Source organism: Uloborus diversus, chromosome 10 (genome assembly GCF_026930045.1).
Source record: "Uloborus diversus isolate 005 chromosome 10, Udiv.v.3.1, whole genome shotgun sequence".
Taxonomy (NCBI): domain Eukaryota; kingdom Metazoa; phylum Arthropoda; class Arachnida; order Araneae; family Uloboridae; genus Uloborus; species Uloborus diversus.
In genome coordinates this window covers 82,153,091-82,171,190 of record NC_072740.1, presented here as the reverse complement: position 1 = coordinate 82,171,190, position 18,100 = coordinate 82,153,091, and the positions used below count along the sequence as shown (strand labels likewise).

At 32.0% G+C, this 18,100-nt stretch overlaps 1 protein-coding gene across 1 annotated transcript in view; it reads left to right on the top strand.

Annotated features, from left to right (window-relative positions):
- The window catches only part of LOC129230975 (glycerol-3-phosphate acyltransferase 3-like), a 95,662-nt gene that overhangs the window by 65,335 nt on the left and 12,227 nt on the right, over positions 1 to 18,100 (top strand). Inside the window, exons 12-14 of the mRNA XM_054865213.1 lie at positions 9,113 to 9,198; positions 11,157 to 11,285; positions 11,361 to 11,440. Coding sequence (XP_054721188.1) covers positions 9,113 to 9,198; positions 11,157 to 11,285; positions 11,361 to 11,440 — 295 coding nt within the window. The remainder of the gene's footprint in view (positions 1 to 9,112; positions 9,199 to 11,156; positions 11,286 to 11,360; positions 11,441 to 18,100) is intronic.

Below are 18,100 nucleotides of genomic sequence, written 5' to 3'. Positions count from 1 at the left end.
TCTTTGAAACAAAGAAAATTTTAAGTTTGTTTATATATTATTGTGTTGCACGTTAAAGTTTTGAGGAACTTTCAGCTCCATTCTGTCATTTTCTGTCTGGTCATATATGTAATTTGGTTCCAATTGGATAAGATACCTTGTTACTTCACTAATTGATCTGGATTAAAAAGGTGAAATAGGTACTACTGTTTCAGAAAAGTAATTGATTTTTCTACATACAGACCATTTTTCGATTCCCCAAATTTATAAAATTAATGAAAAGTGCTATTTTGTCACATTTTTCATAAATTTAAAACAAAATTTTAGCTGTGATTAATGCTCTGCAGTGACATTAATCTGACTATAATTCTGGAAAGAATTTGTTTAAAGAACTATTAGTTGTTTACAAATTGTTTGACCAGTATTTTTAACTTTAGAACAATGCTGCATTAAAAAAAAAAATTAAGTTTTCGTCACTTTAAAAATTTGCGAAAATTATCTGATAAAAGATAGTTTATAATGGATGAAAATTTTCCAGGATTGTAAGCTCTCTTTGAAGTGACCTTCTCTTTTGAAGTGACCTCTAATTAAACCTTTCTAAGCAGTATAATTTTTCTCATGCAGTATTCTTTTGCAACATTTTTGTCTTTTATTTAGGCAAAAAATAACCCAAGGAAACTATGAAATTCCTCATTTTTCTCAAGTTGTCAGGCTTGTTACTTAATCTGCAGATATCAGATTTCCAAAAAAAAAAATTGTTTATAATTTTTTACCAATAGCAACTTATCCGTGCTACAGGGACTCGAAACTTTAAAAAAATTGATTTTTTTGCACCATTCCGCTGAGCATTGCAATAATGTTTTCGACAGTACTCTTTGACTGAATGAGATAAAAGTTTACAAGTAATAAAGAATACGTAAATGAGTTAAATCTGGGAAGTTAAGATAATTGTTTCTTTTTTTAATTCAATTTGTATTTTGTGACCATATTTAAGGAATAACTTCTTCTTATTACCTAGTGATTAAAAATAAATTCTTAAATTAAGTGAAAATTTTATATTATATTTCTTAAAATATCATCATAATTTTTCATTGTGTTTGTTAATATTCTCAATTTTTAAATACTTTTTGCAGAAAGTAAACTTTCTTATTTCTATTTTTTAAGTATAAAGTGCTAAATTCTACCATTTTGCATTACTTAAATACTAAATCTGAGACACACCTTCTTTCAATCTTAAATATTTCCATCTTGAGAATTTTTGTAACTTTCACCCCTGTTACAATTCTAAAATTATTTTCATAAATAGGTATTTTATTTGCCAATTTTACTTTTGATAACTTTGGTTTTAAAATTGCAGTCTCTTTGCCCCCCGCTATGGAAACAGTGGTGTAGCTAGAGTGAGGCGGAGGGGGCGGTCGGCCCCGGGCAGCATTTTGTTTATTGGCGGCAAATTGACCCTTTTGATGTGGAACAAAACGTATTTTCGCAATAAGTAAATTATGAGTTTAATCTGTGGCTGCAGGCAAAATTAAATACCTTCGAAATGTAAGACTTTGTTATTACTGCCAAAACAAAATTATTACCAGAAAATTACTACTTCATACAGATTTTTTTTTCTTGGTAGTTTTTCTTGGTATCATTTCAGTACAATTCCTTGTTTTTCTCGGGGGGGGGGGGGGCAGTGGCAAGTCAAGGGATCAATATTTTTTCTACTGTAGAGCAGGGTATCCCAGCCTGTATTTAAAATACATAATTGCTTATTTTAAAAATTAAAATGAAAAGGGAAAAATAGTATCATTTTAGAGTGACATCAATACTTGAGTGCAATGGCGAGTCGAGAAAGTGGATATGGGGCTGCAGCAACCCCTGCCCCTCCTACACCAGCGAACCTGATCCCAGAACTTCCTCTAATACTATCTTAAATTTTGGTTTAGGGACTTCAATCTCTGCAAATCCCCCTCTCCCCTTTACTTTTTTCTTGCAAGAGTATGGAATTTAATTTAGTCTATTTTTTTTCTTAAGTTAAGTTTCTAGTTTTATTGTAAACACATTTGACAGTTTAATGCTTTTGCTACTTCACAATAAAAGCATGGCAAAGTGAGAGACCGCCCTGGGCGGCAAACTCTGTAGTTACACCACTGTATGGAAAGTGAATTTTTTCCATTTTAGTTTTTACTACACCTTGTTAAGAGGCAGGCAAATAAAATTTCTGTTTGGTTTTATTATTAAAATCATAAAATTGAAAATTTTTAAAGAAAATTCCCTCTTTAATTGTTGAGTTTTTAGAATCTGTTCATGTTGTACTGATTCAGAGATTTAGACATTGCATCTATTTGATTTTTTTTCCCCCATGTTCAGTGGAAAGTGAAAATTTAATTAATCTCAAAATATTTGTGTTGGAGAAACTGCAAATCTTGTGAGTCTTTTGACTTTACCTTAAAAAATAATCAGCTTGTTGATGCAAAGCATTAGTAATGCATGTATAAAACCAAACCCATTGGCATGACAGCCCATGAGGATCAAGGTCTACTGTGCCCGTCTCAGTCTTCCTGACCAGGGACCAATTTACACACCTGGGTGCCCCGGGGCACTGACAGATATGGTGCCCCCCCCCCACACACACAAAATATGAAGGTAATTTTTGGATATTATTTTGATTGAAAGAAAACTTCAAAATATCGATTTCATATGAAAAAGGGTAACAATTAAGATGTTTGCAAAGAAATCATTTAATACAAATCTAAAATAAATTTCTGATTTTCATGTAAGAAAATTTTTTACAGTTGCAGATGGAGAAAATATGATACAAATGGTTAAGGTAAATCATAATGTGTTTTCTGCGTTCCTTTGTTTTCTTGTAGTAAATTCATCTATAATGTCCTTATAACCAAGTTTTGTGGTCAAACTTCCTTCTATTCATAATAGAGCTAATGAAGATAATTTACTATCAGAAATGAGAGTACGCAAAGGACACTTAGTTCTCTTTAATAGCGAAAATGATTGTTCTCCACTACAATTGGAGATTGGCGAAGTCAAAAACAATTTCATGACTGTATCTACGTTGGCAAAAGTATCCATTTACCAAGTTTATGGATTTTCTTTAAACTTTTCGGTGACCGAACTTTCTTTCCCGATGATTGAACTAATATGAATGAATTCATCAGGAAAAAATTTATCCAAATCACAAGAGTAAGATTTTTGAAGATATTTTGCACTTTCTCGACTATTTTGTTTGTCGCATTCAAACAATCAAGAAAATTTCTTTAATATGCCATCATAGGCTAACATACTGAATTTTAGTTTTGTAATCAAATTATCATAGATTAGATAAAAACAGGAATGAAACTTTGCTCAGAAAGTAATATGACTTCTTCACATTGTCCAACATAAAACCCATTTTGGAGTTTTTTCTGTCTTTTTGCTCAAAAAAAAAAAAAAGATGACAGAAGTTTGGTGCCCCGGGCCCGGGCCCCGAATGCCCCGCCGTAAATCAGTCCCTGTTCCTAACCAAGGGCTCTGGGGTGCTAGGCTGATGTTCTGGTTAGGTGGTCAGCCAAATGCGGAACCCCTAGGGTTTAGTTTCCAAGCAAGCTTGGTACTCCTTTTATCAACCCACTGAAGGAATGAACGACTGAGTCGACCATGCCCGATACGGGAATAGAACCTGGACCTGCAGCGTGGGAGCGCTAAGCTCTTAACACTGAGCCACTGGGCTTCTATGCATGCATAATTTGTTTGTATTTTTGCCTATGATATACTGTATATAATATTTTAGAGATAATATAACCCCATCGTATACATAACTTTATAACTCTTTAACAGTTTGAACATGTACAGGATATTTTGTCTTACAAAACTATTTTAATGTAATAGAAATGAGTTTTATATATTTATCAAGCCAAATTAATATATATATATCTATATATATATATATATATATATATATATATATATATATATATATATATATATATATATACATATACAGGGGCGGACTGGCTGACTTTGGCCCAATCGGCAAAATAATATTTGGGCCCACTTCTGTAAATTAGTCGAGCAAAGACATTAAACCACCACTAGTTCCTATTTTTCTTTAAGTTCCTAAATCAAGATTTAAAGTTCTAAAATAGAAAATTGTGTAACGTAAAATATAGCTAACACTGACACATTTTTTATATGCCTTGAAAGGATACTTATGGTTATAAGCCTGAAAAGGCAAATCTTTAGGCTTCTATACTGACAGCATAGGAAGGACACGAGGAAAGAGATGAGGAACCATGTAAATCCCCCCGGAAATTTTTTGAAATCGGTTGATCTATACAGGCCTAAGAAAAGAATCAGGGCACAATGTTCTAGTTACCTTCCAAGTGATATTTTCAAAGTTGATGTCAAAAAACGCAATTTTACAATTTTTGGTAGCGTTAAAGGAGAGGGAAAACAAGGGGTTCCCCCACATCTTTGTTTTATTATTATTATTTTTTTTTTTTTTCAAAATTGAAATCCATTTTAGTCTATCATTCTTTACAATAGAATGTCGGGGGCTTGTCTCAGAATTTCTCCGAAATGGTAAGTTTTAGAAATGCAATTTTAGGCTACCCTTAGTGAAATTAATGGAACAGCATAGGGAGCTCTCTACAAAAACGTTTAGAGTTTGAACTATTAAAAAACGCAAAACTAACTTTGGTCACGTTTGAGAGATTGGGAGGGTCAGTGATTTCATTAGGAAGCATTTAAAAACTGAAGTGTATACTTTGACCCAATTTTAAACTACATTTCCTTACTATCTCCTTCGAAATTTTCCGACATTGAAATTTTAAAAATATAATCTTATAATAAGTTTGGAAACATTGAAAGGAAAAGAAAAAGGTTTCCCCCCAAGATTTTTTAGAAGTGCACATCGCTTTTAAGCTAACCTTCGACCCCTTGTCCTTTAAACGTCATTCTTTCGTTTCAATCATTTATCCACAAGAATCTGATTAGAATATATCTGAATGTTATTTGCATTACCTTTAAAACTAAACATCAAAAAGCTTTTTAATATTTTAAAAATAATTACCATCGCAAACACTTGAACTTTGTATATAACTAGTATACCAAAAAGTAAAAGAAGCACCTTTTTTATTCAACAAAACTCCTCTACCCTATTATCTGAAAGCGCACTGCCCCTTTTTTGGTCTGGAAGAAACACTAGTTCTCTCAGGGCATTTTTTTTCTGAAACTGAAATCCATTTTTGGCTATAGTGCAAATAAAAGGGTTATGAAGCTCACCCATGAAAACTTCTATAAGTGAAATTCTAAGCTGTCTTTAGTGACTTTAAGGGAATGCCTAAGGTTCGAATATTTTGTCTGGCAATTTTTCGATATTTAATGGGGTCCGGAAACAAAATGTGTCAAATTTTGCATTTTTTTTTAATCACTTAAAAAACTTCTCTTTCTTTTTCTGCTTCAAAGGATGTTTGAATCTTGTTTCTATCTTAATTAGAACAAAATATATAATTATTTTTGTTGAATTCTTTTAACTAATATTATATTTAACTTTAAAACTTCAAACACGTTTCTCTCCATAATGCAATTTTTCCCGATTTTTCGCATTCAAACTCTTATAAGTCAAGAATTGATAAAGATAAAGTAATGAAATTTGGAGCTTATCTTTTTAAAACAGTTTACTTTGATTTTTATACGGTGAATTTGAAAAAAAAAAAAAAAACATTACTTCAAAAAATACGATTTTTTTTTAAAAGTATCCTTAAACTTTTTGAAATTTTTCATCAAATATTTTCTATTTTTATTGAATTAATATTTTTTAAATTGTCGAATAAAAATTAAAACTTAGATATTTGTGCATAGTTTTTTGAAAAAAATTTGAAAATTGACCATGAATATTTTGAGTTTTAGCGATTTAAAGCAACCCATTTTTTTAGAAAACAATAACTAAATTTAAATCATTTTTTAAAAATATTTATGTTATGATTTTGCGAATCAAACTGATGGTGAATCAGTGCAAAAAAATTCAAAACTCTAAATTGTTTCATACCATTTTTTTTTTAATGTGTCCCGGACCACCTTAAATCTGTAATACACAATTTCCTTCTTGGGCCTTGATGCAAAAACTAAGAACCAGGTAAGTCCAAACTCATTCATTTTTGGTAAGACCAATAAATAACATTAGCGTCCGATCGAAAGGCTAATATCTTTCCCACATTATTTACTGCAAAGCAGAGGTCTAATCTTACATTTGTGACCTGTTGTTGCACCAATCGGAACAACCAATTCTCCACACGCAAAAATGAATTTTAAAAAAAGGAAAAGTTTGAACTTAACTCGTTCCTGCATCAAAGTCCTCAATTGTAGACTTAATACTATTGTGACTTTAGGACTACAAAGGGACCTCATACCTGAAATACCATAGGGACCCAAGGTTGCCAACTGGTCCGCATTTTGCGGAGTAGCTACATAAAAATGGCCAAACTCTGCGGCTCCGCAAAGAAGTTCTTTTGCTCCGCATATCCCTGCCGAAGTTTTCCAGCTTAAATTTTGCTATTTCATTGTAATAAACATGTAAATATGGGAAATTAAAAATGCTTATACTCAAAGATTGAAATTATGTACAAAGCTGTTTTATTAATTTAGAAATAATTATTTTCATACTAATGCTTAAAATAGTTATTAAAGCTCTAAAAAAATCAGAGAAGTGGTTTCAATTAATTTTATTGATTTTTATACAAAATTCCGAACTGTTCCACAAAATTTTAAACTGCTCCTCAAAATCAGCACAGATGCTCCTCAAATTGTTTCTCCAAGGTTGGCAATACTGGGAACCCGTTAAGTCTAAGTCTGGCCCTGATTACAACTAATGTTGCTCAAAAAAAAAAAAAAAAGAAAGAAAGAAAGAAAAAAATCTTGCCCAATCTCTTAACAGTCAGACAAAGAAATTGTATTAGAATGTTTCAGTACTGATTTCTCTAGTGTTTATTCAAAAGGGTTGGGCTAAAGTTTGGAAAGTGTTTTTTAAAGTTTTTATTTCAAGGGTTGTTTAGGGAAAATCTGCCTCACATATAGGTCTATCTCACTGATGTGAGTGGTGTCTATTTATTGAAGTATCATTGCATTAATATGATATACCGTATTTTCGGGAATAAGCGCCGCACCCGGTGTAAGCGCCGCATCGTAATATATTCTCAAAGAAAAAAAGTTTTTTAATGTATGCGCCGCACCCGGTGTAAGCGCCGCACCTTCCATAAGCGCTCACTCAGCATTAAACAACTTAAAAGCACACTCAGTAGTAAAGCAAGCTGGATTAAATGTAAATAAAAAATATTTTTTTATTTCTCGTTAGTATTTTTAATTAACGATAAAGAAATATTTTTAAAAATCCCCATTTTTCACTTTTTGCCTTCGGCATCCCTCGATTGGTCATCACTTTCGATGGTTAATTTATCCGATTTCCAACGGAAAACCCATCTCGTCAGTGTCAAACTCTGGCAGCAAAACGATTTCCAATTGCTTCTGCCTTTATAACCTTAAACTTAAAGGCTGCAGTATAACTTTACAATTGCTAAGCAGCCATTTCAAAAGCAACTCTAAAAAAATTCGTAAAAAAAGATAAGCCAAGAACGCACGAATGGCAGCAAAAGATGCAACACGACGATGTGAGTGAATAATAAAATTAGAGCTAGGAGACAAGTTCCCATTAGGTTGCTTGACCAAGCAACCTATTTTCGTGAGAGAGGTAGTAAATTCGCTTTACACACTGGACATTCATCCCTCTCTCTTACTAGTACTTTTACTGTCTCCTCTCCGTGACCCCTTCGCTCCGACGCGATAAGGCTTGCTTGCCCACGTGTATCAACTCTCTTCAACGAAACACGTGCAATCGCCGACTCCACTTCCCTCCCCCTCTTTGCTTTACTTGTCGCGAAGGTCGAAGGATTTCCTGACCCCTTCGCTCCGCCGCGATAAGGCTTGCTCGCGCACGTGGATCAGCATTTCTCTCCTCAGTGAAACACGCGCAATCGCTGACTCACCTTCCCTCCCCCTTTTTGCTTTGCTTGTCGCCTAAGGGCGAGGGATTTCCGCGAAATGAAAGCAAACGATGTGGTGAGTGATGAGATAGGAATAGGAAATGATAGGATAGGAAATAATAAAGTTCCTGTTAGCAGCATTTTCCGATCTTTTTTTTTAAACTTGGAGAAAAAAAAACACTATATCGGCCGCACCCGTTATATGCGCCGCGGCGCTTATTCCCGAAAATACGGTAATTGTATTTAAAAATTGAGACTACTTTAGAAACTATTTTCTGCATCTGGCAACTGTTTTAGTATATAATTTTCATATTAAAGGCTACTAAAGCAACTATTTTTATTAGTGGAACTTAGTGGCAGCCCTGAGGGGTATTCCCCAGGACAAACGGGTTGGGGGGGGGGGGGCTTCCTTTGGAAGATTTTGAAAATGTATAGTAAAATACTGGTTTTTAGTTGATTTCAGAGTGATTCTACTGGAATGATGTGTAAGAACATGAAACAGTTTATATCGTTTTTCAGGAAGTATATTACAACAGTCATATTTTTTAAATTTTATTACTCATTGTTGTCTCAAAGAAAATGAAATTATGTTCTGATATGACAATAAATAACCAATTTCAAAGTATACAATTATTCCATAATGAATGCAGCACTGAATAATAGCACTGCAGCACTGAATTCAAGAAATGTGTTTATTTTTGATGCATGTAGTTATTTATTATCTTCCTTTTTTAAATGGATAAAAATGTTACTTGATATGTAGGACAATTTCTCTCTCACTGGAGATGTGCGGTGACCGTGTCACACAGTAAACTTCACATTATTGTATTTTTGGGTTTGCTTTCAAGTAAATTAACTTGCATTGTAGCAGCAGAAAAATAAAAGTTGCTTCACAAACTTCTTGATGAAAAACCTGGGTCCCCTGTAAATCCGCCTATGATTGGTAGCTCTATTTATGGTTAATTTTACGTCATAGCAACAAATAAATAGCCATAGAAACATTATCTTCATGTGCTACCTGTAAATTCTCAAATTTGCCTCTGAGTTTTAATATGTTTACACCATTATATATTTTAGCTTGTTTTCCTATAACTACTGTTATATGATTTTAGGTACTTGTATTAACAATACTTCCGTAATGATGTTTAAGAAAGGAAGTTTTGAAGTTGGCGGTATAATACACCCTGCAGCAATAAAGGTGAATTGTGTTCAAAATTTTAGATAATCTCATTCAATAAACAAGCAAATTCTTATTTTTATTTCAATGATTAAGTAACCACAACTATGTTATTTTTCAATGTTTATAGGTTATACTAAGATTTAAAAAGTATTAGCAGGGCAAAACTTAACCAACCTATAAATTGGGAAAATATCTATTAAAACCAACTTGATAAAATGATCTTTCTATATATGGTAAGATAATAGATGATAAAATGTGACTTGTATATTGATCAGAAAATTACTTTATAGTGCTAAAATTGCATTCCTTTCCTTTTTTTTCAATGTTTTTATTTGAATGGGTGTAGTAATTTTTTGCTTCTGCTGTCAAAATGGGTGCAATTATGTGATTGAAAGCCCTGATGATGCATTGCATGATTTCAAAAGTTTTTGTGAGCATTGATGATACTCAAAGCAATTCTTATTCTAATCAGCAGCTAGCACAGTTGTCAACCTTGGAGAAACAATTTGAGGAGCATCTGTGGCAATTTTGAGGAGCATTTTGAAATTTTGCGGAGCATCTTGGTATTTTGTATAAAAATCAATAAAAATTTGTTTTTGAGCCTTGATAATCATATTAAGTGCTAGAATAAGAATAATTATTTTTAAATTAATAACACTTTAACCCTATAACTTTAAACACTATGTCATGCACTTTAAACGCTTTTATGCTTTGAGTATAAAGGTTTAATTTTCATATTTACATGCCTAATAAACTGGTAAAATATAATAAAAATTAATTTTATTAAAATCTCTGGTGAGCCTGGTCAGGATAAGGTCAAAACAGGAAATGTGGAGCAAAATAATTTTTTTGCGAAGCTGCAGAGTTTTGCAATTTTTGCAGAGCAGTTGGCAACCCTGAGCTAGTAAAAAAATGCTGAAAGTATGAATAACTTTGCTCAAGTTAGCTAAAATGTGACAATTTTTACTGGCTTAAAATATGTTTAAAAGTTCAAATAATTGTCAAAATTGTTTAAAAATTTAACTACAGTCGGACCTCCATATATCGAAGTAGCGAATTGCCGGAAAGAAATTCGATATATAGAAATTTCGATTTATAGAAACAAACTTATTTTATCATAAAAATATCCTAAAACATTAAAATTAAAACTAATTTTCGTGCATGAAACCCAATTTCTAATTTAAAAGAGCATCGGATTTAATGAAAGTTAATTATTAAAATTTATATTTTTGTGCCTTCATACACCTTCATTCTTTGGCAATTCAACTTGAACTGCCACATTTGGGGATTTTCGTTTTGACAGTGTAATCGAGAGAAAAGTAAAAAATCAATCTACTTAACTTGAATGATTTTTACTGAAGCTAAAATTACTAGGAATGATAATCAACAGACAAAAGGGATAACTTGAAACTGATTTTAAAGTGTTATTGGTTGCAACTAAGATTTGAAATAAACTTGAGGGAATGTAAGAACTCTAGAACGGAACAACGACCCTATCTACACACCCCTGAACCTCAGATTCCTTATGAGTTTCGTAGCAACATTAGTGGTCATAATTTTCTCCACTAACCTTTTTTCATGAGACAAACAGTCTAAAGTAGAAAAAACCTACGAGTGTTGAAAGAAATTTCGATATATAGAGAATTTTTTGATATATATAGAAACAACTCTTCTATGTAATGAACATAGAAATTTGCTGGGATTTCGAAATATAGAAAATTTCGATATGTGGAAGTTCGATATATGGAGGTTCGACTGTATATGCTGCTTAAAAAATACAATGGAATAAATTAGCATTAAAAGGCTATAAAGTATACTAAAGTCATTTGTGTAGTGTGTTAGTAATTCTTATTGATGATTTGGTTTAAATATTGTCTTTTTAAAGCTATATTTTAAAAAGTGAACTTAAAAAAAAATAATAATAATAATTATATCTGAAATACTCTTTGATGCACTAAACCATGTTTTTCTAACAGTATGACCCTAGATTTGGCGATCCATTTTGGAACAGCACCAAGCAAGGGTATGTTCATTATTTGCTGATGATGATGACTTCATGGGCTATAGTATGTGATGTTTGGTATCTTCCTCCAATGCAGCTTCAGGTTAGCATTATCTTAATAAATAGACATTTTTAATTTGGGGCATATATCTCTCTTCTAAATTACTGTTGATTTCAGAAAGGTGAAAGTTCAATTGATTTCGCTAAAAGAGTGAAAGCTGTGATCTCAAGGCAAGGAGGATTAGTGGATCTTGAATGGTATTTACACTGTCTTTATGATGTCTTTTTATTTCTAAATCTAGGAACAGTGTTGTACTCTTCTGTTTGTACTTAATTTATAATGTTTAATTTTCTCTTGTTTGACAAAACTACTAACCTTTTTCATATGCTACAAAACCATGAATTGACTTTATAAAGAAAACTGATTATTCTGCTACAAAATTGATACTTTTTCTGTTACAAATCTGATAAAAATGAATTTTAGATTTTTCGACCACTACCAGGGGTAATAAATCAAAATTATTGATACCTACTGAAAATCTGAATATCTCTACCTAAAAGACATATTCATTCTCATTTTTAAGGTTAGTTGATAATATGATAATTTCATTGCTTTCTAGGATAGTTATATGTAGTGGACCCTCATTTTACGCGGGGGATATGTTCCACGGAAATGCTATGTAAATCAAAACCACTTAAATTAAGACTTTATAATAGTGTTAAAATAGGGGTAATAATAGACCATGTAAAATGAGGGTCTACTGTAAACATATATATATATATATATATATATATATATATATATATATATATATATATATATATATATATATATATATATACTGAAACAAAATAAAAGAAAATTAGAAAAGAATAAAATAAAATAAAATAGAGTAAACCACAAGCCCAATGTTGCGCAAAGCAGCCAAACAAACAGCCAGGTAAATATTACAAAAGCAAACAATAAACACATAAGGGATTTACAAAATTAAACAAATAAGAATACTAAAACTAATAATAAGACTCAGTTGATGAAGCCAGAACTCCTCAGCAGTGGAACCTTCATCCTAAGGTCAACAGACCCAAAATTTTAAACTAAAAACTAAAGCGAGGTTGTCCAGTTCCTAAAAAACTAGCATTCAGGAATACATAGGGCTAAACACACCGTATACGAAAAATTAACACAGATTTCTTGGAACTAGGAACTAAAACTATACACTGGGGTTTTATCTCGACTATTAGAAGCCAATGGCTATCAATAATAGTCCTCCACTGTACCACCAGCAGAAATTCAAAGGTCTTACCTAATATTCCAGGTAAGAGCTCAGTACCATGTTCCGCAAGTCAGTGTTCATTCCAGTCGATAAAACGTAGATCCATTCAAATAAAAAGATATTTATCCATAAAAACAGTTCCATAAAATGAGCAAAGTCGACCGAAAAACTAATTTCTTAAAGCATCATTAACTAAAGTCCATGTGTTGTGGTTTGCTAAAGAAAAGCCATTTCATTAGAAGCAGTTAAACGGTTTACAGTGAGGCAAAGTGTTGATCAAAGGCTATACCAGCAAAAACATTGTTGACGAGATTATTTGGGAAATTGTTTTCAAGTAATTTATTTTTAAGTAGAAAAATTTCATGGTTGAAAGCTGTAATGGTGTTGCAAATTCTTTTGATTCTGATGGCTTGTGAAACTATGATGCCGATAAAAAGTTTTTTACTAAGGCAAGAAGAAAAACTTTGCAGACAGCTAACTTTGAAATGAAACTCGCGTCTTTTATCATAAATGGTGGTTTCATAGTCAGATTCAATATTAATTTTCTTTTTTAGTGTAAGGGAGTTATGATAGATTTTTTTGCTGAGTTCAGAAAAATTGGGGTAGTTGATACACAATAAATCATCAATATATCTGCAACAAAAAGGAGCAATATCAGGATTATCAATAGAAAATTTCCTTTCATAAAAAAAAAAAAAAGGTTTGCTAGAGTAGAACTAAAGTGAGCACCCATTGCAATACCATTAATTTGTTCAAAGCAGGAGTTGCCATTTTTGAAAAAATTGTTAAAGCTGCAAAAATTTGAAAAGTTTAGAAAAAATTCCTCATTTATTTGGAGTGAAGAGTTGATTATTTTGAACAGTTCAGTAGCAGCAAAGAGAAGTTCATCAAGTGGAATGTTAGTAAACAGATTTTCAAAATCAAATGTTTCTAGATGATTGATGTCCAGAACATCGGCTCTTCCCCGGGAAAAATTTGAAAATAATACAGTCGACTCCCGCTACAACGCGATCCGACCTACTTGAAATGGCTGTGAGGCGATATTTTCCCTGGTAAAGAATTTTATTCCTAACGCGAATTCTTCACCCGCAGCATGAAAATTTTCCGAAGGGAATCGTGGTTTTTTCGTGAATGGACCTTCATCCCTTTGGCATTACTGAGAGGGGAAGTTCCCACACCGTACTAGTCTATTCATCGCTTATAGAAATAACTACTCCTCATTTTCCATTTATTTTTTTCATTCTATATGGGAAAGTTGATGAAATATAATGACACCTAAGAGCGCTGTTTCATTTAAAGTTTGAAGATAGAAGGAAAAAGAGAAAGTTTCAACAACTATAGTACATTTGTTTTTCTTACTACATAATGTACGTACCGTAGTGGTTTATTTTACGTCTTTCTTTCCCATTGATCACTGATTTTGTGCATCGTAGCAGTTTTTTATGTTAAATAAAATGTTTGTTTTTAAAAATACAATAAATAAAAGTTAATTTTTTTATTTAAGAAACAGCAATGCATATTAAAAAAATGGTTTTCAACAGTTTGAGGTGGTGTTTACAAGTATCTATAATCGTATGGGTATGTTTATAAAAGTTTTTACACATACCCTTTTTCACAACGCAAAATTTCAACTTACGCGAAGGGTCTTGGAACACATCCCTCGCGTAAGTCAGGACTCTACTGTAGTTCGAAAAATGCTGTTTTAGACGATCTATGGTGATATTAAGGAGAAGAGAGATGCAGAGGCCATTTCCCCTGATTGTTTTGAAATTGAAGCCTTAAAAACGCGGTTGTAGCCTTTTTTGTTAAAATTGAGTGCAACTCAAGTTCTTGAAATTAAAGCTCCGAAAAAGGAATTTAAGCCAACGTACAATGAAGGGAGGGGGGAGTTTTGAACGGGCTCATGAACAGAAATGTTTCGCAATTGAAACACTAAAAGCGAGATTTAAGACTTTCCGATTATGTCGGCGAGAGAGAGGGGGGCTTTCTCTCGAAAAATTTTCGATCTGTAGAAAATGCAGTTTTAGAAGATTTTTGGTAATGTTAATGGGTGGAGAGATTCGGAGTCCTCCGTGGCAAATTTTCAAAATTGAAATTGCAATCGTAGACGATTTTCAATACTGTTAGACAGTGGCGTAGCTAGACCCGACTTTCGGGGGGGGGGGGGGGGGGGGGTTACTTCTTTTATATATATATATATATATATATATATATAAAATAATAATAAAAGTGAAAAATATTGAAAAGACCACACCAAGAGCCCATAGATGCGCATCGCAGCAAAACTAAAAAGCCAAGTAAATATAAAATTAAGCAAACAGAATTACAAATATTAAACAAATTATAAATAACAAATGATGATAAAAAGGAAAAATGCAAACAGCTATTAAGTAGGAATAGAAAAAGAGTGAATCCAGAGCTCATCAGCCGTGGAGGATTCATTAATTATGGTCAAAAGACCAAAATTTTAACTATAAACTAGAAGAGAATGCTTAAGCTCCAGTACATGTAATATAGAGTAACAATGGGCAAACACACCACTTGCTAAGCTAAAAACAATAAACTAGAGCTCATACCTAAAACTAAAAGCAGGGGGTTTCGCCTCGACTAATTAGGAAAAAAAGTTCCGATAATTAGCCTTCCACGGGACAGTACCTGCCAATAACAAAATTGTCTTACCTTGAAATCCAAGTAAACATATCCTGTCCGTTGTTCAGCATGATAAAAAAGCGTATCCATTCGTCAACAAAACATTAAAAATATAAAAACCATGTCCGACAAACAGTCCAAAGACGTACCAGGTCGCCTGTTTCGCACGTGTAAAAATTTTATCCACTACGGTGATTCATAAAAAAATGGTTTGTCACGGTTGTATCATACATTTACACAGTTAAACAGTTTCAAAAGAAGCGAAATGTTCATCGAAGGCTATACTTAAGCAGATGTTTTCAACTAGATTTTTAGGGAAGTTATTATGAAAAAGTAAGTTTTTGAGTACTGAAATTTCTTGCTTAAATGCAGAAATGGTGTTGCAAATTCTTTTAATTCTGATAGCTTGCGAAACAATAATGCCAATAAAAACCTTTTTACTAAGGCAGGAGGAGAAATCTTGTAAACTGTTAACTGCGAAATTGAATTAACGTCTTTTATCATAGATTGTAGTGGAACAATTTGAGTCAATTTGTATGTTGATATCCAAGAAATTAAAGCTATTATGATTAGAATTGGTCTTTTTGAGCATTAATGAACTATGATAAATAGTTTTTCTGAGTTCAGAAAAATTAGGAAAATTTATACACAAAAGGTCATCAATGTATCTACAACAAAGAGGTGTAGAGGAAGGATTGTCAATTAAATATTTTCGTTCATAATATAAAAGAAAAAGGTTGGCTAATGTAGAGCTAAAATTAGCTCCCATTGCTATGCCATTAATTTGAAGAAAACATGAATTACTTTTTTTGAAAAAATTATTGAAAATACAAAATTTAAAAAGACCAAGAAAAAACAATTCATTAAAATCAAGGGAATCCTTGACTGAATTAAAAAGTTCTGAAACAGTGGAAAAAAGTTCAACGAGTGGGATATTGGTGAAGAGGTTTTCAAAATCAAAAGTTTCTAAGTGGTTTATATCAAGCATATTAAGTAAATTGATGACTTCAACACTATTATTAACAATCCAGAACCAATTCATTTGTTGAAGTTTAAGTTGTTCAAGAATTTTTTTGAGAAATTGTTCAAGCTTTACACTCAGATTTTTTCCAATGGTGTTGGTGGCAGAGCAAATAAATCGAAATCCAACAGGTGTTTTATGAAATTTTGGAATTGCATATAAGTAAGGTAAGTTAACAGAATCGGGACGTGGCAATTTAAAAAGTTTGTAAGCCGCAGCAAATTTTTTGATGATGGAGGATTCATTAAGTTTGGAGGAAACATAAGTGGTGGTTTTTTCTAGTTCATTTTTCAAAATATTAGCATATAATTTTTTGCAACAGATAGAGTAATTAGAACTTGCTTTATCAATAACTGTAAAGACAAAAGCTTTTTTAAAATTATTGATGGCATTATTTTCATCAGCAGAAAGATGGAAGTATGAAGATTCAGTGTTAGCAATATCACGTAAACGTGATTTCAGTTCAATTAAAAAGTGGTGTCTATATTCAAGAAATGCATTGAGTGGAACATTAAAACAATAGGAGATTTTTCTTAAAAAATATTCAAGTTCAAATGTAAGCTTATTAAAAGCTTTTAGGAAATTAATACGAAAAATTAGGCCGATATTTAGTACCCAAACTCAAAAGTTTAATGAGTTTTTTGTTTTGTAAAAAATTCAAATCACCGGTCAGAATATGACCAAAATCAGAGTTGAAGAAGATGGAATTAGAGAAATTAGCACAATTACAATCAAAATTCAAATATTTTTCAAAATTTTTTGCAACTTCTTGATAGTTTAGAATATTTTTTGAGAAAGGAGGATTGAATTTGTAGCTGAAGACAATTTGTAGATCCTTGATGGGAAAAAAATCCAAAAGTTTACTGTGTAGTTTAGAAAAGTTTAAATAGTCGAATGATTTTTGTAAAAAACTAAAGGTGCAGTAGTAAGTTTGATGTTGTTGCGTATAACCAACTTTGTAGATCAGAAGATCATAACAAAGAAATTCAAAGTGTGAATTTTTAAAAAGGTAGTTCGGAAGGAAATTTTTAAGTTTTTTTAGAAATTTTTGTTTAAGACCAAAAAGAAATTTCCTAACATATTCAGTGTCATAAGAATGACAAAAAGAATTTTCAAGTTTATTAAGAATTTCAAAGGGCGAAAAAATGCAGAAATGAGGAGGGGATTTTCCTGATCCTATATTAAAACGAGAAGTACTTGTATTATTTCCAAATCTAAACAAAGAATAAATACAAAGATTTTTAGAAGAGTTATGGTATGCTGTATATAATTTATTATCAAGGGAGGAATTTAACCCATAGGGGAAAATAGATTTGAAACGAAGAATAAAATGAGATTCTAGTGAAAGTCTCTTTTCCAAAGAGTGTTCAAAACCTAGAATTGAAATAGAAATTTTATCAAAACTGTGAAATTGAAAATGCTGAAGTTCTTTGTCTTCTTTGTTTTTGAACGAAAGTATATCATGTCTGTGATTGTTGATACGAATATTTAGAGAATTCCTAGTTTGTCCAATATAACATAGATTTCAGGAAAGACATTTAATAAGATAAACAAGATGATGTTGCTTTCAAAAGTTACCCTCAAAATGAACACTAGCTTCAGTGTCAGCCAAAGATCAAATTTTACAACGATTATTTGTACATAAGCCCATAGTAAAGAAAGTAGGTGCGGTAATGTATGTAATTAATTTTTGTGCTGCTTTGCGCCTTCTAATTTACATACTAGGTGTTTGCTTTGTTTCTATGCTGTTCTTTTAATTTTCGGGTTTCGTCGATTCCACGATGTACAGTCTTGCTGCTATAAATTGTCTTACCGCACCTACTTTCTTTACTATGGGCTTATGTACAAATAATCGTTGTAAAATTTGATCTTTGGCTGACACTGAAGCTAGTGTTCATTTTGAAGGTAACTTTTGAAAGCAACGTCATCTTGTTTATCTTATTAAATGTCTTTCCTGAAATCTATGTTATATTG